The sequence below is a fragment of the Orcinus orca genome, chromosome 5, assembly GCF_937001465.1.
Source record: "Orcinus orca chromosome 5, mOrcOrc1.1, whole genome shotgun sequence".
NCBI classification, from domain to species: Eukaryota; Metazoa; Chordata; class Mammalia; order Artiodactyla; family Delphinidae; genus Orcinus; species Orcinus orca.
In genome coordinates, this window is record NC_064563.1 from 83,606,245 (window position 1) to 83,628,041 (window position 21,797).

At 37.5% G+C, this 21,797-nt stretch overlaps 1 protein-coding gene across 7 annotated transcripts in view; it reads right to left on the reverse strand.

Moving 5' to 3' along the window:
- The window catches only part of CFAP91 (cilia and flagella associated protein 91), a 154,653-nt gene that overhangs the window by 128,216 nt on the left and 4,640 nt on the right, over positions 1–21,797 (reverse strand). For all 7 annotated transcript variants that reach the window (XM_033403302.2, XM_004278531.4, XM_033403299.2 and 4 more), the window contains 4 exons: positions 12,982–13,058; positions 12,321–12,478; positions 11,258–11,341; positions 10,105–10,161 (listed from right to left, as the gene is read on the reverse strand). In XM_033403302.2, coding sequence (XP_033259193.1) covers positions 10,105–10,161; positions 11,258–11,341; positions 12,321–12,478; positions 12,982–13,058 — 376 coding nt within the window. The remainder of the gene's footprint in view (positions 1–10,104; positions 10,162–11,257; positions 11,342–12,320; positions 12,479–12,981; positions 13,059–21,797) is intronic.

The window sequence follows — 21,797 nt, forward strand, 5'->3', positions numbered from 1 at the left end:
CAAGGTCATCTAGGTTTTTTTCCTATGTAATCTTTTAAGAGTTTTATGTTTTTGTATTCTACATTTAAGTCTGTGATCATTTTGAGTTAATTTTGTGAAGGGTGTAAGGCTTATGCCTAAATTCATTTTTTTGCATGTAGATGTTCAGTTGTTCCAGCATCATTTGTTTAAAAAGACTCCACTGTATTATCTGTTCTTTTTGTCAAAGATTAGTTGATTATATTTATGTGGGTCTATTTCTGGGCTCTCTATTCTATTTCATTCATCTATTTGTCTATTCTTTCCATAATACCACACTTTCATGATTATAAAAGTTTTACAGTAGGTCTTGAAGTCAGGCCGTGTCAGTCCTCCAACTTTGTTCTTCTCCTTCAATATTGTGCTGCTTATTCTGAGTTTTTTGCCTCTTCATATAAGCTTTAGAATTACTTTGTCAATATCCACAAAATAACTTGCAGGGATTTTGATTGAGATTACATGGACTCTGTAAATCAAATTGGGAAGAACTGACATATTGACACTATTGAGTCTTCCTATCCATGAACATGGAATATTTCTTCATTTATTTAGTTGTTCTTTGATTTCTTTCATCAAAGTTTTGCAGTTTTCCTCAAATAGATCTTGCGTATATTTTATTAAATTTATATTTAAGTATTTCATTTGTTGATGCTAATGTAAATGGCACTGTGTTTTATATTTCAAATTCCCCTTGTTCTATATATGTATATAGGAAAGCAGCTGACTTTTGTATACTAACCTTATATACTACAACCTTGCTATAATCACTTATTAGTTCCAGGAGAGGTTTTCTTTTTTTTTCAGTAATTTCTTTTAGATTTTCTACATAGATGAATATGTCTCCTGCTAAAAGACAGTTTTATTTCTTCCTTTCCAAATTGTATACCTTTTTTTTTTTTTTGCGGTATGCAGGCCTCTCACTGTTGTGGCCACTCCCGTTGCGGAGCACAGGCTCCAGACGCGCAGGCTCAGCAGCCATGGCTCATGGGCCCAGCCGCTCCGCGGCATGTGGGATCTTCCCGGACCAGGGCACGAACCTGCGTCCCCTGCAACTGCAGGCGGACTCTCAACCACGGCGCCACCAGGGAAGCCAAACTGGATACCTTTTATTTCTTCTTCTTGTCTTATTGAATTAGCTAGGACTTCCAGTATGATATTGAAAGGGAGTGATGAGAGGCGACATCTTTGCCTTTTTCCTGATCTTAGTGGAAAAGCTTTGAGTTTCTCACCATTAAGTGTGATATAAGTTTTTGGTACACATTCTTTATAAAGTTGAGGACATTCCTTTCTAATCCAAGTTAACTGAGAGTTTTAATCATGAATGAGTATTGGATATTGTCAAATACTTTTTCTGGCCTCTAGTAATATGATCATGTGATTTTTCTTTTTCAGCCTGTTGATGTGATGCATATTAACTGATTTTCAAATGCAGAATCAGCCTTGCATACCTGGGATAAATCCCACTTCGTTGCGGTGTATAACTCTTTTCATACATTGTTGGATTTGATTTGCTAATATTTTGTTGAGGATTTTCATGCCTACATTCATGAGAGATGTTGGTTTGTAGCTTTCTTTTAATGTCTTTGCCTGGTTTTGGTATTAGAGTAATGCTGGCCTCAAAGAATGAGTTAGCTTCTATTATCTGAAAGAGACTGCAGAGAATGGTATAACTTCTTCCTTAAATATTTGGTAGAATTCACCAGCAGACCCATCTGGGCCTGGTGCTTTATGTTTTAGAAAGTTATTAATTACTGATTCAAAAATTTGTTAATAATAATATAGGCCTTTTCAGATTTTCTGTTTCTTCTTGTGTGAGTTCTGGCAAATTGCCTTTCAAGTAACTAGTCCTTTTCATCTAGAATATCCAATTTGTAGGCATAGAGTTATTCACAATATTCCTTAATTATCTTTTTAATGCCATGGGATCTGCAGTGATCCTTTTTCATTTCTGAAAAGGGGATTCTTTTTTATATCTGATATTAATAATTTGTGTCCTCTCTTTTTTCTTAGTTAGCCTCACTTGAGGCTTATCAGTTTTAGTGATCTTTTCAAGGAACTTTGTGGTTTCACTTATTTTCTCTATCAATTTCCTTGATCAATTCTGTTGATTTATGGGACTTCCCTGGTGGCACAGTGGTTGAGAATCCACCTCCCAATGCAGGGGATGTAGGTCTGATCCCTGGTCAGGGAACTAGATTCCACATGCATGCCGCAACTAAGAGTTCGCATGCCATAACTAAGGATCCTGCAAGAAGCAACTAAGGAGCACACATGCCGCAACTAAAGGAGCCCATGAGCCGCAACTAAGGAGTCCACAAGCTGCAACTAAGACCCGGCACAACCAAAATAAATAAATAAAAATTTTTAAGAAAGTACATGGCGCACACTCTCCATACACTTGAAAAAAAAATTCCATTGATTTATGCTCTAATTCTTATTACTGCTTTTCTTCTGCTTGCTTTGGATATAATTTGTTCTTCTTTTTCTAGTTTCTCAAGGTGGAAGCTTAGATGATTGATTTAGATCTTTCTTCTTTTGTAATACATGCATTCAATGCTATAAATTTCCCACTAAGCACTGCTTCCATTGCATTGCACAAATTTTTATAATTTATATTGTCATTTTCATTTACTTTAAAATATTTTAAAATTTCCCATATCTTTTTTTATCCATATGTTATTTAGAAATATATTGTTTAATATGTATATATTTGGGGATTTTCAGTTCTCTCTCTGTTCTTAATTTCCAGTTTAATACCACTATGGTCTGAGAGCAGACATTGTATTATTTCTATGCTTTTACATTTATTAAAGTGTGTTTTATGGCCCAGAATGTGGCTATCTTGGTGAATGTTTCATGTGAACTTGAGAAGAATGTGTATTCTGCTGTTGCTGAATAAATAGTCTATAGATACCAATTATATACAACTGATTAATGGTATTGTTAAGTTCAACTAGGGCCTTACTGATTTTCTGTCTGCTAAATGTATCCATTTCCAACAGGAGGTGATAGTGGATTCATCTACTTCTCCTTGTAATTCTATTACTTTTTGCCACATGTAGTTTCACACTGTCATCAGGCACATATACATTAAGGATTATTATGTCTTCTTGGAGAACTGACTTCTGTATCATTATGTAATGCCTCTCTTTATCCCTGATAATTTTCCTTGCTTTGAAGTCTGCTCTGTCTGAAATTATTATAGCTACTGTTGCTTTCTTTCAGTGTTAGCATGCTATAGTTTTCTCTATCCATTTACTTTTGTTCTTTTTTTTTTACATTTTTTAATTGAAACGTAGTTGATGTGTAATATTATATGTTACAGGTGTACTATACAGTATTTCACAAATTTTAAAGGTTATACTCCATTTATAGTTATTATAAAATCTTGGCTATATTCCGTGTTGTACAATATATACTTGTAGCTTATTTTATACATAATGGTTTATACCTCTTAATCCCTTATTCCTATATTGCCCCTCCCCCTTTCCTTCTCCCCACTGGTAACCACTAGCTTGGTCTCTATATCTGTGAGTCTGTTTCTTTTTTCTTATATTGACTAGTTTGTTGTACTTTTTAGATTCCACACATAAGTGATATAATACAGTATTTCTCTTTCTCTGTCTGACTAACTTCACTTAGGATAATACCCTCCAAGTCCATGCATGTTGTTGCAAGTGGTAATTTTCATTCTTTTTTATGGCTGAGTAGTATTCCATTGTATGTGTGTGTGTGTGTGTGTGTGTGTATATATATATATATATATATATATATATATACCACATTTTCTTTATCCATTCATCTGTTGATGGATGCTTGAATTGCTTCCATATTTTGGCAATTGTAAGCAATGCTGCTATGAACATTGGGGTGCATGTATCTTTTCAAAATAGTGATTTTGTTTTTTTTGGATATATACCCAGGAATGGAATTGTTTTTAGTTTTCTGAGAAACCTCCCTACTGTTTTCCACAGTGGCTGCACCAATGTACATTCCCACTAACAGCGTAGGAGGGTTCCCTTTTCTCCACCTTGCTAACGTTTGTTATTTGTGTTCTTTTTGATGATAGCCATTCTGACAGGTATGAGATAATATCTCATCATGGTTTTGATGTGCATTTTCCTGATGATTAGCAATGTTGAACATCTTTTCACGTTCATGTTGACCATCTGCATGTCCTCTTTGGAGAAATAGACATTCAGGTCTTTTGCACATTTTTAATTGGGTTGCTTGGGTTTTTTTGATGTTGAGTTGTATGGGCTGTTTATATATTTTGGATATTAACCCCTTATCAGTCATATCATTTGCAAACATTTTCTCCCATCAGTAGGCTATCTTTTCATTTTGTTGATGGTCTTCCTTGCTGTGCAAAAGCTTTTAAGTTTAATGAGGTCCCATTTGTTCATTTTTGCTTTTATTTCCTTTGCTTTAGGAGACTGCTCCAAAAAAATATTGCTACAATTTATGTCAAAGAGTGTTCTTCCTATGTTTTCTTCTAGCAGTTTTATGGCTTCAGGTCTTATATTTAGGTCTATGAGTTTATTTTCGTATATGGTGTTGGAGAATGTTCTGATTTCATTCTTTTACATGTAGCTGTCCAGTATTCCCAGCAACACTTATTGAAGAGGCTGTCTTTTCTACATTGTATATTCTTGCCTCCTTTGTCATAGATTAACTGACCATAAACACATGAGTTTTTTTCTGGGCTCTCTATTCTGTTCTAATCTATCCATTTACTTTTAATCTATATGTGTCTTTATACTTAAAGTAGGTTTTTTATTGACAACATATAATTGGTTCTTGTTTTTTTGATCCACTTTAACAATATCTGTCTTTTAATTGTTCATTTAGACCCCTGATGGCCAAAGTGATTATTGATAGTTGGATTAATATCTACCATATCTATTTGTTGCACTTGTTCTTTGTTCCTATTTTATCTTCCACCCTTTTTCTGTCTTTTTGTAGTTTTAACCACGTTTTATATGATTCCATTTTCACTTCTTTATTAACATATCAGTTATACTTCCCTTTATTTTTTACTTTTTTAGTGATTGTCCCAGAGTTTACAATATACATTTACAACTAATCCAAGTCCACTTTTAAATAACACTATATCACTTCTCAAGCAGTGTAAGTACCTTATAATAACAAAATAATCCTCATTCCTCCCTTTCATCTTTTATTATTGCTGTCATTCATTTCACTTATATATAAGCATACATGATATATTCATGAGCATAATCAAATACATTGTTGCTCTTATTATTAATTTTTTTTCCAAATAGGCTCCTTTAATAATTAGTCAAAGAGGAAAAACAAACTGCCCACCATTTGTCTTCCATTGTCTTCCTTTTTTTTTTAATTGGAGTATAATTGCTTTACAATGTTGTGTTAGTTTCTGCTGTACAACAAAGTGAATCAGCTATGTGTATACATATATCCCCTCCCTCTTGGACCTCCCTCCTGGACCTCCCTCCCACCTCCCCCCATGCCGCCCATCTAGGTCATCACAGAGCACTGAGCTGAGCCCCCTGTACTTTACTGCAGGTTCCCACTAGCTATCTGTTTTACATATGGCAGTATATTTATGTCAAACCTAATCTCCCAATTCATCCTACCCTCCCCTTCCCCCCTGTGTCCACACATCCATTTTCTACATCTGTGTCTCTATTTCTGCCCTGGTGGTCTTATTATTTTGAATAAACTTAAAAAATAAAAGTTTTTATTTCACCTTCATTTATTCTGTCTTTGATGCCCTTGTTTTCTTTATGTAGATCCAAGTTTCTGACCTATATTATTTCCCTTCTCTCTAAAGAACTTCTAACATTTCTTGCAACAAATGGCAAGATTCCCTCAATTTTTGTTTGTCTGAGAAGGTCTTTATTTTGCTTTCATTTCTGAAGGATAATTTTGCAGGATACAGAATTCTAGGTTGATTTTTTTTCTCTCAACACTTTAAATTTTCACTTCTCTCTCTTCTTGCTTGCATGGTTTCTGAGAAGTCAGATGTAATTCTTATTTTTGCTCCTCTATAGGTGAGGTAATTTTGTACTCTGGCTTCTGTCAGAATTTATTCTTTATCTCTGATTTTCTTTAGTTTGAATATAATATGCCTTGGTGTAGCTTTTTTGACATTTATCCTGCTTGATGTTCTGAGCTTCCTGACTCTGTAGTTTGATATCTGACATTAATTTGGAGAAATTTTCAGTCATTATTGTTTCAAATATTTCTTCTGTTTCTTTCTTCTCCTTTTGGTACTCCCATTATACGTATGCTATACCTTTGTATTTGTCCACAGGTTTTGGATATTCTGTTTTTTTCAGTCTTTGTTCTCTCTGCTTTTCAATTTTAGAAGTTTGTATGGATATCCTCTAGATCACAAATTCTTTCCTCAGCTATGTCCAGTCTATTAACAAGCCTATCAAAGGAATTCTTCATTTCTGTTTCAGTGTTTTTGATCTCTAGCATTTTATTTTTTTAGTTCTTTCTTAGAATTTCCATCTCTTTGCTTACATTGCCTATTTGATCTTGCTTGAAGTCTACTTCACTCATCAGAGCCCTTAGCATGTTCATCACAGTTGTTTTAAATTCCTTTTCTGATAATTCCAACATCCCTGTCATGTCTGGTTCTGATGCTTATGCTGTCTCTTCAAATTGTGGTTTTGCCTTTCAGTGTGCCTTGTAATTTTTTTTCTTACAGCTACACATGATGTACTGAGTAAGAAAAACTGTAAATAGGTCTTTAGTAATTTGGTGGTAAGGTGTGGGGGGAGGGGAAAGCATTCTATTTTCATATATTAGGTCTTTCTTTCAGTGAGCCTATGCATCTGGACTATGAGCTTCATAAGTGTTTTTCAGTTTTCCTTCCCCCTTAGGTGGGGCAGGATGGCAAAAGGGGACTGAAGCTGGGTATTTCCTTCCCCTCTCAGTTAGGCTCTGATAATACCCCAGCATGTTAGGCTCTGGTTCACTAGTTTCTCCTGACAGCTGGCCTTGTTAAGAACAGAGTGCTCTAGCATATTTCAAAGTGGTTCCTTTTTCCCTCCTCCTGCCAGAAGCATGGGGGGATTTTTCTCCAATATTTACTGTGAGAACCTGGTTGAGTTCCTGGAGGTAAATCACAAAATTGTGGGAGCCCCCATGACTGGGTCCTCCTGGAGTTTTTCATTCTCAGAGTTTTCCACACTGAATCTCCAGCAACTTGTCAATTATAGTTCAGGTTTTCCTACCTAGAAATGGTTCTCAGGGCAGTTTCTACTCATGAATCTCTGTTCTGGGTAGCTATTACTCCCTGTATTTGCCTGTTTTTAAAATCTTCAGTTAATAGCAACTTCCAAGCACCTTATATGTGGAACTGGAGACCACTATTGAACATTTTAAAAATATTACTTTTTATCCTCTTCACCAAGATGCTTACATAGAGTCCAAAGTAAAGGCTCCAACAGCTAGCCATGGAAAGGGTGTGGCTGGAGAAGGCCAGCTGTCCCCAGACAAGTCCATACTTGCTAACATAAGTCAGAATTATCCTCACCACTCAGAAACTCAACGCTGTCAGAATTCCAGAGTTGACTTCACAGACGGTTACTGATTCATTCTTTAAAACTTCTGAGAGAGAAAGAAACTTTCTAGAATGTCAACTGTCATGCTTTAACTCTCAAAGGAAATCTTTATCCCTTACATCACAATTAGTTAGGAAGGAGTGGAGGGGCCCAGTGTTCATCACTGTAGACCTGAGAACTCCCCACAATCAACTGAACAATTTTTAGACCTAATGTGATTATGACCTCCAGAGCAGGAGATCCAGTGAGCCTGCTTTTAAAGAATTACCAAAGGTATCTATAGGGAGATACCTGTCTTATAGCTTCTCTTTTGCTCATACAAAGCATTTCATAGAAAACAAGCCTGCAGTTGTCCCCAGGTAAAGTGACAATACACAAAGTTGCTCTGTCTAGAAGGACAGCAGAGGATCTTTCCTCCATCCATGTAAGAGCCAAAGGTATCCATATACAGTCTTAAAAAATTAGAGGGGAACTGGGATCATAATTGGCACTTATGTCATAGAGTGTTCTGCCTATGTTCTCCTCTAAGAGTTTGATAGTTTCTTAGAGGAAAACATAGGCAGAACACTCTATGACATAAATCACAGTAAGATCCTTTCTGACCCACCTCCTAGAGAAATGGAAATAAAAACAAAAATAAACAAATGGGACCTAATGAAACTTCAAAGCTTTTGCACAGCAAAGGAAACCATAAACAAGACCAAAAGACAACCCTCAGAATGGGAGGAAATATTTGCAAATGAAGCAACTGACAAAGGATTAATCTCCCAAATTTACAAGCAGCTCATGCAGCTCAATAACAAAAAAACAAACAACCCAATCCAAAAATGGGCAGAAGACCTAAATAGACATTTCTCCAAAGAAGATATACAGACTGCCAACAAACACATGAAAGAATGCTCAACATCATTAATCATTAGAGAAATGCAAATCAAAACTACAATGAGATATCATCTCACACCAGTCAGAATGGCCATCATCAAAAAATCTAGAAACAATAAATGCTGGAGAGGGTGTGGAGAAAAGGGAACACTCTTACACTGCTGGTGGGAATGTGAATTGGTTCAGCCACTATGGAGAACAGTATGGAGGTTCCTTAAAAAACTACAAATAGAACTACCATATGACCCAGCAATCCCACTACTGGGCATATACCCTGAGAAAACCAAAATTCAAAAAGAGTCATGTACCAAAATGTTCATTGCAGCTCTATTTACAATAGCCCGGAGATGGACACAACCTAAGTGCCCATCATCGGATGAATGGATAAAGAAGATGTGGCACATATATACAATGGAATATTACTCAGCCATAAAAAGAAACGAAATTGAGCTATTTGTAATGAGGTAGACAGACCTAGAGTCTGTCATACAGAGTGAAGTGAGTCAGAAAGAGAAAGACAAATACCGTATGCTAACACATATATATGGAATTTAAGAAAAAAAAATGTCATGAAGAACCTAGGGGTAAGACAGGAATAAAGACACAGACCTACTGGAGAACGGACTTGAGGATATGGGGAGGGGGAAGGGTGAGCTGTGACAAAGTGAGAGAGAGGCATGGACATATATACACTAACAAATGTAAGGTAGATAGCTAGTGGGAAGCAGCCGCATGGCACAGGGAAATCGGCTCGGTGCTTTGTGACCGCCTGGAGGGGTGGGATAGGGAGGGTGGGAGGGAGGGAGACGCAAGAGGGAAGACATATGGGAACATATGTATATGTATAACTGATTCACTTTGTTATAAAGCAGAAACTAACACACCATTGTAAAGCAATTATACCCCAATAAAGATGTTAAAAAAATAATAATTGGCACTTATATTGAGGATTACAGACCTTTGATAACATATATCCTATTCATAAGATGCTATATCATTAAGAGTAACCATATCCTTTACATGCATGTTTGAAAGTCAAGACCTATCTAACTTTCTATTCAGAAATCTGAGACCTTAAAAAAGGTTTCTTTTCCGTTTCATTTCAAGAATACCTTGGATTTTTTTCTCCTATAGAAATTTTAAGTTATATTGACATGGGAAAGTGTATAGCAAAAATTAGATGAGCATATGTATGTATCTATTCAAAACAAAAGTTATAAGCAGGGCTTCCCTGGTGGTGCAGTGGTTGAGAGTCCGCCTGCCGATGCAGGGGACACGGGTTCGTGCCCCGGTCCGGGCAGATCCCACATGCCGCGGAGCGGCTGGGCCCGTGAGCCATGGCCACTGGGCCTGCGCGTCCGGAGCCTGTGCTCCGCAACGGGAGAGGCCACAACAGCGAGAGGCCTGCGTACCGAAAAAAAAAAAAAAAAAAAAACCTACCCTCAATATGTCTGATGCTCTTGGTTATTTTCTATTCTATTTTGTTTTTTAAAATGCTGCTCATGACCCACTAGAAGACCTTCTAATGGTTAGTGATCCGAAGTTTAAAAAATTGATTTAGTCAACTATCCTCTGGAAACAAATATGGAAGCAAATAATAAATAAAATAAACTGGAAAAAAAGTTTTAAAATAATGGTTACTTACCTGGTTGATGCAAAAACAACATTGAATGGCAACTGTTGATAAAATGGAAGGAAAGGCCTGGGGGAGAAAGGAAAACACAAATGTGTGGTACTTTTGCATTGTGTGCTCTCTGAGCTTTCTTCCATTGTTAATATTTGTCCCTTGAAATCAGTGAGTTTGAATACTTCATATATCAGTAATTCTCAAACTTTGGCATACACAAAAATCACTGGGGAGTGGGAAGATTCTTGTTTAAAATTCAAATTCTCAGGTCTAGCCCAGGAGATTCAGTAGATACAAGGTAGAGCCAGTGAATCTGCATTTTTAATAAACATCCCAGTGTGTTCTCTGAAGATGGGAAACAAGCCATACTCTGAGAAACTGCCCTATACTTGGGCTTCAGCTGGTCATTAGTCCCCAGCAACTTCTCAAGTTCCCTGAGATATTCTGAAATTCCCAATTATTTACTTTAAAAAGTTTCCCCCCAAAAGTCTAGGAATTGAGTATAGTATGTTAAGAATTTAACATTTCTCTGAAAAAATCAGCATAATGTGGACTGCAAGTTTACTTTTCTCAAATGAGCTTATGTAGATATAACATCAAGACTATTTTGCTAACTCAGATAGGACCTATAGGGAAATCCTCATCTTATTTTAATCTGATCTGAGTGTATGATTATCACATGAGTATTACTCACAAATGAAACAAAGTCAATCTTTTGACCATGTTGGTTTTGGCAACATTCACACAAAGAGAGCAAATTTCACCTATCTGCCCTCTTTTAACACTTTCCCCTGCACTATGGCTGTCATGGTGTCTTTGCTCTATCTCACTTCATTTGATAACTTCATTTTGTTCTCAAATATACATTCTCATTTGCAATTAGGACCTCTAATGCCAGGCAGACTTAGTTGGAACCCCAACTCTACCACTTGCTAATTTATGTGACCTTGAGCAATTTACTTCTCCTCTCTTGGTCTCAGCTTCCTTACTGGTAAAATGGGGATAATATATCTTATCCTATATTTCTGTTCTGAAAATTGATATTATATGTAAAGCACTTATAAAGTGATGCCTGGCACACTGCATGCACTTAAAAATAAGAGCTGCTATCATTATTACAAAGTGGTCTCTAACAATACTAGGGCTCATATTCACAGTAACTATTTTCTACCTTTCAAAATATTTATAGCGATTCTTTCCAGTAACATCAGGATCTTCATAAACTTCTTTAGGCATCGGAAAAGAAGTGTCAGTTCTAAAACGAAGCAGGAAAACATTATTCAAGTCTAACATATAACTTCCAATTCATATTTATATGTCTATAAAGTAGAGGATACACAGGGTAGCTCAGACTGAGAGCAAAGTCTTCTATAACATGCATCTTACTGTTCTACATCTCAGACTAGAATAGTTACTTTCCCTGAGCCAGGAAACCAGGAGCCAACAAGTGGAACTGAAAGCTAATAAATGAGTAGACTTATGAAATCTCACATACGAAACTACTCACTTTTAGTTAATAGCACATGAGCATTACAAAATTTTAAAAAATGAAGTTTTATGTCTAGGCTGTAAGGGAGCATTTTAAAAGAAATTTACTAGGTATGAATTTGTAAATATTCCTTAAAAGAATAAGCAATTCAAGAGATCTGTCTCTGAAGGTGCCTTGGCTGCAAGTGTCCAAAAAGCGTATTTGGATACTAGCAGAAAAGTACACTTGCAATTTCTAAGATGAATCAAAGAAACAACAAACGCGTTCACTTTTATTTTTGGTGGTAAGTTATCACTTAATATACATATGCACTCCAACCTTTGGAGAACATCTACTAACCAATAAACCTATAACCATTGCTCCTGAATCAGGCTTGTTTTGGTCAAAGGGCTTAAGAATGTGAATTTGAGCTCAACTGGTCTAGGTATAACATCACAACTGTACATTTTTTTTTAAGATTTTTTTTTTTTGATGTGGACCATTTTTAAAGTCTTTATTGAATTTGTTACAATATTGCTTCTGTTTTATGTTTTGGTTTTTTAGCCACGAAGCATGTGGGATCTTAGTTCCCTGACCAGGGATTGAACCTGCACCCCCTGCATTGGAAGGCGAAGTCTTAACCACTGGACCACCAGGGAAGTCCCTGTATATTTTAAAATAATACAGAATGAATAAATAAAATTTTTAAGAAGAAAAATGCATTCATTAAAAACATGAGTAGCAGCTGAAGCTACCTGACACTTACACAGCAAGTTTCCGGAGGGCTTCTTTGTGTCTCTCCTCATGTCCCTTCCAGTCCCGACTGATGAATGATGGAACAGGATCTGCCTTGCTCCAATATACAGAATATCTTGGATAATGAAACAGGCTACTGAACATGGTTCTATACCTGGGAACCCTTCTCTAATGTTAGGACAGGAAGGCAGGGGGAAAAAGGACAAAATTATATCATCAGATTTTCTGAAGTATTTTACTACTGCAAACTTTTTAAAGGCACAAAACAGTGTATATGACATTTGCTATTGGTATATGCATAGACTATCTCTAGAAGGGTACTCAAGAAACTGATGCTAATGGATGATTATGTGAAGAGGGCTAAGGGTAGCATTTATTTTATACCATATAAGCTTTTGTACTATTTGAACTCTTTCAACACAGGCATATATTACTTTTCTCATTGAAATAACTTAGGTTATAATGGGTCCTTTATTCACTATTAGTTAGTTAATCCTCACACTGGGCCACAAGTATTAAGATACTTTGTCCCCTGGTAATCGTGGCAAAGTAATTTCTGCAGAATACAAAATCCAGTGGAGATTTGGTGATTAGTCAATCTGATCAGCGCAGTTAGCCAAACTAGATGGTTCAGGTCCATTAGGCTACCTTAGTGGATGAGTAAGACCTACCAGTCTGCTTCGAATCAGGGTGGCCTGAATATTTGCCTGGTTGTGTTCTTTCTCACTTGACACGATAAACAATGGATCTGTGAAATAAACAATAAGGTAGTGTAAGGAATAGAACATATCTACTCCTAGGCAGAGAATAATAGTAAAGAAATATAATTTCTTAATTGGAAAACAAATTAGAAAACTTAGATATTGCCTAGCTCTGCAGCAGCTCATAGCCTTATTACTCTACCACCAGTGAGGGTCTATGAGATGCATTTATTTTCTGTGTATTCCAAAGTCAGTTAATAGAATCAGAATGCAAAAAGAAGGCTGAACATGTTTTCAAGCACCATAGCCTAAATAGGCTCTCTTCTCTCCTATGAACAAACCACCTTCTGGGTCTGGATAGTCCTGGAAATACTGCAAGAAGAAAGACCATGTATATACACACAACACCCATTTCCGAGGGAAAGAAACAATAACTTTGGGCACTATCTCCTATATTCAGTTCACAGGAGAGATACAAACTCTTAACAGTGTATCACCCATAACTGGTAGACAGGCTAAGAAAATGTCATTCTCTAATCAGAGATAAAGAAGATCAGCTATTTTTAGAATTCACCTCTTAAGATGGGACTAAGTTATTTCTCCCAGTTCAAAAAAGATTGCCCTGCTGCTATAAGTATGGGTTTGTTAGATATATCTCTAAAGTGACAAAGAATATTCATGACTGATTATACTACCCCTTAAAATCAAACAATTTGACATTAAGTTCACAAGCAATCTTCAGATACAGACTTGATTTATCAAGTAGACATCTCTTGAGAAACAAATACCCTGACCAACTAGTCTAGACATCTTGGTAACATATATTTCTCCACAGAAATTATTAAATTGGTATTGTGATTTAGAAATAAATCTCTTTTGAATTTAGATGATGTAAGTCAATTTCCAGAACCTAATGACTCCTCAGTTACCCAGTTGCAGACGAACAGCACAACTGCAACCACTGACCCAGTGATTTCTTTTAAATCATTTAAAATAAGAGTATGTAGAAATTTCACTTTGTCCTATACTATTTCCAGTGTATCAGAGATGTTGAAGCTATAGTCATTCTTCTGTTTAAACAGGTGCATTCATTCTGTCTTCAAATTCAGTAGCCTATAATTTGAGGCCATAAAATGTGGTCTCTTCATTCCTAATCAGCCCAGTTTCCATCACTTCTCAACTCGATATCACTGGGTCAGTGGTTGCAATTGTGCTGGTCAACTGAAATTAATTTAACCCACATTTCCCCTAAGTCTGAATAATAAATAATAAACCATTCTCCTCTTATTTCCATAAGGAGTGTGAAGACATGATATCTACAGGAACATTTTTACATCTATAAAAGATAATGACACAGTACTCTATGATTTGTGACTACACATTCTACAACATAGCCTAAAACGGTGCTCAAATGGCAGTGGAGAGGCCTCTGAGATGCCCAAGTAACAGCAGTCACCAGGTCATTACTTGCTTACTCCTAGACAGTTATTAAGTGCTTTATGTGCAATATTCCGTTTAATCCTCAAAAAACCCAATGAGGTCGGCACTAGGCCTCCATTTTATAGAAAAGGAAACCAAGGCTTCAAGAAGTCAGCAACTGAGGGGATCAAAATGGTGGAGTAAGAGGACATGGAGCTCATCTCCCCCCATAAACACATCAATAATATATCTACATGTGGGACAGTTCTCAATGAAAACTAACTGGAAACTAGCAGAAGAACTGCTATACAATCAAAGCTGCAATAAAGATCTCCATGTAACGGGGTGTGATGGGAAAAAAAGGTACCAGATCAGGACCTGCATCCCTGGGAGGGATCTGAAAGGAAGAAAAGGTCCACATGGGTGGACCTTCACTCTGGGGAGTGAGCAGATCAAGCCACAGTTTGGGCATCCAATTCCTGGGATTCCTGCACAGAGGAGTAAAGCCCCCTTGCCTGCTGGGAAATTCACTGAGACAGACAGAAAGACTGAAGAAGTCTAGACTCTACTCGATAGGACTGCACGTGTGCTGGCTTGCTAACAATCAGGGATGAGACAGCCTTGCACTGGTGGCTGCAACCTCACTGCACTTCCCAATCCAAATGGGCGGATGCCCTAGCCCCACTCAGTCCACATCACAGCTTGGCATGAGATCTGGGCAGAGACCTGGCCTAGCTATGCAGAGACAGACCAGAGGGCCTGGGAGGTTATCGGGGTTGGGGGGTCCTGCAGAGCCCATTATAAGTGCACGCACAGGGGCAGTGGGTCTAGCTGGGCAGAAATTGTCAGCCTGTGTACCTGGTGGCACCACAAGAGTGTGAAGGGGCTAAGTACTGAATCTCGGGCAGACAGGCCCCGGGCAGGGGTATGCAGCAGTTCATTTCCCAGCAAGAGAGCCCAGGCTCTGCCCACTCCACACCACAGCTTAGCACTACGTCTGGGGAATAACGGTCCTGGGAAAAGACTGCCACAGAGGCAGCCCAGATCTCAGGCGGCAAAGCAGCCAGCTCAACTCCTGCAACCACAACCTGACCGCCAGCCCCAGCCTAGCAAATGCCCCAGCCCCACCCACTCCACACCACAGCCCTGCACTAGATCTGGGATGAACACCACAGAGAAAGGGACGTGAACTTAGACTGCTTCTGAGTGGCACCACGGATGCCCACACAGGTGGTGTACAGATCTTCTGTGACCACACGGGCCTCATTTGCTTCAGGATTTACCTCCCTTGGCGTAGGGTGCACACTCAAGGGCTACGGAGCTTGATCGAACCCAATCCTCAGGCCATCTATTCCAACAACTGGGGAGCAGGCCCCACCCCCAAAAGTACGGTGACAGCCACGGAGCAGAGAGGAAGCCCTGCCTCACATCCAGCACAGGCTCTAGATATGACAACACCAAGCACACCCCCTATCAAGGGGGTAACGACCAGCATACCCTGAGGAAAAATGTGGCTGGCATCCATACCAAAACCAGCCCTTGCACCAAAAATACTGGAGACATACCGTCTTTGCAGGGTCAATCCCACATAAAAACACCCCTTCAAGACCACAGTAGATAGCTGTTTCTCCTAAATTCATAGACAGAGAAAGTTAAGTAAAATTAAAAAGCATAGGAACTATTTCCAATCAACAGAACAAGAGAAATCCCCTGAAAGAACAAATAATGAAACAGACCTCACCAGTCTACTAGACCTTGAGTTCAAAAAGAAGGTAATAAAAATGCTAAAGGAATTAAGAAAGATTATCAATAGAAATGCAGATTGCTGTAACAAGGAACTAGAAACTATAAAGATGAACCAATCAAAATTAGACAATTCAATTCCTGAGATAAAAACCAATCTAGAAGCAATGAATAGCAGACTAAATGACACAGAAGAATGAGTAAGTGATCTGGAAGATAGAATAATGGAAATTATTCAATCAGAATAGCAGACAGAAAGACAAATGAAAAAAATAAAGGCAACATACGAGATCTATGGGATAATATGAAGTATGCCAACCTACACATAATAGGGGTTCTAGAAGGAGAAGAGAGAGAGAGAGAAGGGAATCAAGAATGTATTTGAAGAAATTATGGCTGAAAAGTTCCCAAACATAAATAAGGAAATAGATATCCAGGTACAGGAAGCAAAGAGGGTCCCAAACAAGATGAACACAAACAGACCCACACCAAGACATATCATAATTAAAACAGCAAAAGTTAAAGATAAACAGGGAATTCTAAAGGCAGCAAAAAAACAAAGAGTTAGTTACAAGGAAAACCTCATAAGGCTATCAGCTGATTTCTCTACAGAAACTTTGCAGGCCAGAAGGGAGGGCCATGGTATATTCAAAGTCCTGAAAGGGAAAAAACTGCAACCCAGGATACTCTACCCAGCAAGATTATCATTTAGAATAGAAGGAGAGGTTTAAAAATATCTCAGGGGCTTCCCTGGTGGCACAGTGGTTGAGAGTCCACGTGCCAATGCAGGGGACACGGGTTTGAGCCCTGGTCCAGGAAGACCCCACATGCCATGGGGCAACTAAGCCCATACACCACAACTACTGAGCCTGCGCTCTACAGCCCGCAAGCCACAACTACCGAGCCCACGTGCCACAACTACTGAAGCCCGTGAGCCTAGAGCCCGTGCTCCACAACAAGAGAAGTCACCACAGTGAGAAACCCAAGCACTGCAATGAAGAGTAGCCCCCACTCGCCTCAACTAGAGAAAGCCTGCACGCAGCAATGAAAATAAAAATAAATAAATAAAAAGAATAAAATAAATTAAAAAACAAAAGATAACTAGCAAACTGATTCCAACAATACATTAAAAGGATCATACACCATGATCAAGTAGGATTTATCCCAGAGATGCCAGGATTTTTCAATATCCGCAAATCAATCAGCGTGATACACCTTTAACAAACTGAAGAATAAAAACCATATGAACATCTCAATAGGTACAGAAAAAGCTTTTGATAAAATTCAACATCCATTTATGATAAAAACTCTTCAGGAAGTGGACACAGAGGGAACCAACCTCAACATAATAAAGGCCATATATGACAAACCCACAGCTAATATCATACTCAGTGATGAAAAGCAGAAAGTATTTCCTCTAAGATCAGGAAGAAGACAAGGATGCCCACTGTCACCACTTTTATTGAACAGAGTTTTGGAAGTCCTAGACACAGTAATCAGAGAAGAAAAATAAATAAAAGGAATCCAACTTAAAAAAGAATAAGTAAAACTGTCATTGTTTGCACATGACATGATGCTATACATAGAAAATCCTAAAGACGCTATCAGAAAACTACTAGAGCTCATCAGTGAATTTGGTAAAGTTGCTAGATACAAAATTAATGTACAGAAAACTGTTGCATTTCTATACACTAACAAAGCAATATCAGAAAGAGAAATTAAGGAAACAATCCTGTTTACATTATATCAAAAAGAATAAAACACCTAGAAATAAACCTACCTAAGGAGGCAAAAGACCTCTACTCTGAAAACTATAAGACACTGATGAAAGAAACTGAAGATAACACAAACAGATGGAAAGAATGAAACAGATGGAAACAGATGGAAAAACCATGTTCTTGAATTGGAAGAATCCATATTGTTAAAATGACCATACTACCCAAGGCAATCTACAGATTCAATGCAATCCCTATCAAATTACCAATGGCATTTTCACAGAACTAGAAAAAAATTTTTTTAAATTTGGATGGAAACACAAAAGACCCCGAATAGCCAAAACAATCTTGAGAAAGAAGAACAGAGCTGGAGGAATCACATTCTCTGACTTCACACTATACTACAAAGCTACAATAATCAAAACAGTATGGTACTGGCACAAAAACAGACATACAGATCAATGGAACAGAATAGAGAGCCCAGAAATAAACCCATACACCTACAGGCAATTAATCTATGACAAAGGAGGCAAGAATATACAATGGAGAAGAGACAATCTCTTCAATAAGTAGTGCTGGGAAAACTGGACAGCTACATGTAAAAGAATGAAATTAGAACATTCTCTAACACCATATACAAAAATAAACTCAAGATGGATTAAAGACCTAAGTGTAAGACCAGATACTATAAAACTCCTAGAGGAAAACATAGGCAGAAGACTCTGACATAAATCATAGCAATAATTTTTTTGGATCCATCTCCTAGAGTAATGGAAACAAAACCAAAAATAAACAAATGGGACCTAATTAAACTTAAAAGCTTTTGCATAGCAAAGGAAACCATAAACAAAACAAAAAGACAACCTACAAAGTGGGAAAAAATATTTGCAAATGATGCTACCAACAAGGGATTAATTTCCAAAATACACCAACAGCTCATACACTTTAATACCAAAAAAACAAACAGCCCAATAAAAAGTGACCAGAATACCTAAATAGATATTTCTCCAAGAAGGCATATAGATGCCTAACAGGCACATGAAAAGATGTTCAATATCGCTAATTATTAGAGAAATGCAAATCAAAACTACAATGAGGTATCACCTCACATCAGAATGGCCATCATTAACAAGTCTACAAATAATAAATACTGGAGAGAGTGTGGAGAAAAAGGAACCCTCCTACACTGTTGGTGGGAATGTAAATTGGTGCAGCCACTATGGAGAACAGCATGGAGGTTCTTTAAAAACCTAAAAATAGAGTTACCGTATGATCCTTAAATCCCACTCCTGGGCATTTATCTGGAGAAAACTCTAATTTGAAGATACATGCACCCCAAAGTTCATAGCAGCACTATTTACAATAGCCAAGACTTGGAAGCAACCTAAATGAACATCAACAGATGAACGGATAAAGAAGATGTTGTGTGTGTATGTATGTATGTGTATATATATATATATATACCCCACATATATATATGTATATACAATGGACTATTACTCAGCCATAAAAAAGAATGAAATAATGACATTTGCAGCAACATGGACAGGGTTTCCCTGGTGGCGCAGTGGTTGAGAGTCCTCCTGCCAATGCAAGGGACATGGGTTTGTGCCCTGGTCTGGGAAGATCCCACATGCTGCGGAGCGGCTGGGCCCGTAAGCCATGGCCGCTGAGCCTGCGCGTCCGGAGCCTGTGCTCCGCAACGGGAGAGGCCACAACAGTGAGAGGCCCGTGTACTGCAAAAAAAAAAAAAAAAAAAGATACAAATGAACTTATTTACAAAACAGAAACAGACTCACAGACATAGAAAACAAACTTATTGGTTACTTATTGGTTAGGGGGTAATGAGGGGGGAGAGATAAATTAGGAGTTTGGGATTAACATATACGCACTACTATATGTAAAACAGATAAACAAAAAAGACCTACTGTATTGCACAGGAAACTATATCCAATAATAACCTATAAAAGAAAAGAATCTGAAAAAGTATATACGTGTGTGTATATATATATATATGTATGTATGTATCTGAATCACTTTGTTGTACATCTGAAACACAACATTGTAAATTAATTCTAATTAAATTTTTTAAATGGTTAAAAATTTTAATTAAAAAAATTTTTTTAAGAAAAGATGAAAAGAATATTTTACTAAATACGAGAAGAAAGAGCTAAAAAGAATTGAAAGTTTTCCCTCTGGGAGGTAATAATCAAAAGGGCAGGAGAGTGTGGGGAAGATAAGTGCTGTTTTGTTTGGTTCTGGTTTTGGTATGTTTGGATCAGCCACTTCATTTACATGATTTCATAAACTTATAATTTGCAGATGTCTGGAGCTCTTGCCAACTTGTTTCCTACCAACTAACCAGAGCAACAATTTCTGTTTTGGCTCAACCAAGTTGCAGTCCAAGCAGCAGGCACAGCCCAGTGTCTCTTTACCTCACGTCTGCACCAAGTGTCCCTCACCTTCCCCTTAGTTTTTCTCTGTGACCTGGAGACGTGAAAATCCATGGGAAATTCATATCACCTTCACATGTCTCTTACTGAGGATACATAAAGCAAAGTTTTAACCAAAGAGAAACAGAAGCCAGCAGGTAAATTCTCCTTCCACTCCAGGGCTGGATTATCGATAGGCAAAGTAACACATACTGCTTCTCAGAAAAATGGTTTTACTTTTACTTGATACAAACTTTGTGGTAATCACCTTGGTAACACATGGTTTTATTTTCTCTGACATTCCCTTCTCAGTCACATTTCCCTATCTCTGGTTTCTTTTGGATTGTACTTCTTAATAAAGCAGTATCCTACGAACGTTTACCTCAAGGTCTGCTTTTGGAAAAGCCCACAGGAAAACAGCTGACATCGGGGAAAAAAAAAATAGAAAAAGAAGAACAAACAAAACCCAAAGTCAGAAGAAGGAAGGAAATAATAAAGATCAGCGAGGAAATAAGATAGAGATAAAATAATCATAGAAAAGATCAATAAAACCAAGTGCTGTTTTTTTGGTTTTGTTTTTTAAAGAGGAACAAAGTTGACAAACCTCTAGCCAGGCTCACCAAGAAGAAAAGAGAGAGGACCCAAATAAATAAAATAAGAAATGAAAGAGGCGAAATAACAACTGACACCACATAAATACAAAAACTCATAAGACAATACTGTGAACAGTTATATGCCAACAAATTGGACAACCTAGAAGAAATGAACAAGTTTCTAGCAACATACAGCCTGCCAAAACTGAGCCAAGAAGAAACAGATAATTCGAACAGACCAATCATTGAGGTGAAATAGAATCTGTAATTAGAAAAAAAAAAAACTCCCTCCACATTGTAAATTAACTCTACTTAAAAAACAAAACGAAACAAAACTCCCTCCAAAGAAAAGTCCAGGTCAGCCTGACTTCACTCGGGAATTTACCAAACTTACAAAGAAGAATTTATACCTATCCTGCTCAAACTATTCCAAAAAATTAAGAGGAGGGAACACTCCCAAAGTCATTCTGTGAAGCTACCATCACCCTGATAGCAAAACCAGACAAAGCCACTACCAAAAAAGAAAATTACAGGCCAATATCTTTGATGAATATAGATACAAAAATCCTCAACAAAATATTAGCAAACCAAATCCAACAATACATAAAAAGGATCGTACACCACGATCAAGTTGGATTCATTCCAGGGTAGCAAGGATGGTTCAACATACACAAATCAACCAATGTGATACACCACATTAACAGAAGGAAAGACAAAAACCAAATGACCATCTCAATACACACAGAAAAAGCATTTGACCAAATTCAACATCCATTCATGATAAAAACTCTCACCAAAGTGGGTATAGAGGGAACATAACTGAACATAATAAACCACAAACCCACAGCCAACATAAAAGTCAATGGTGTAAAGCTGAAAGCCTT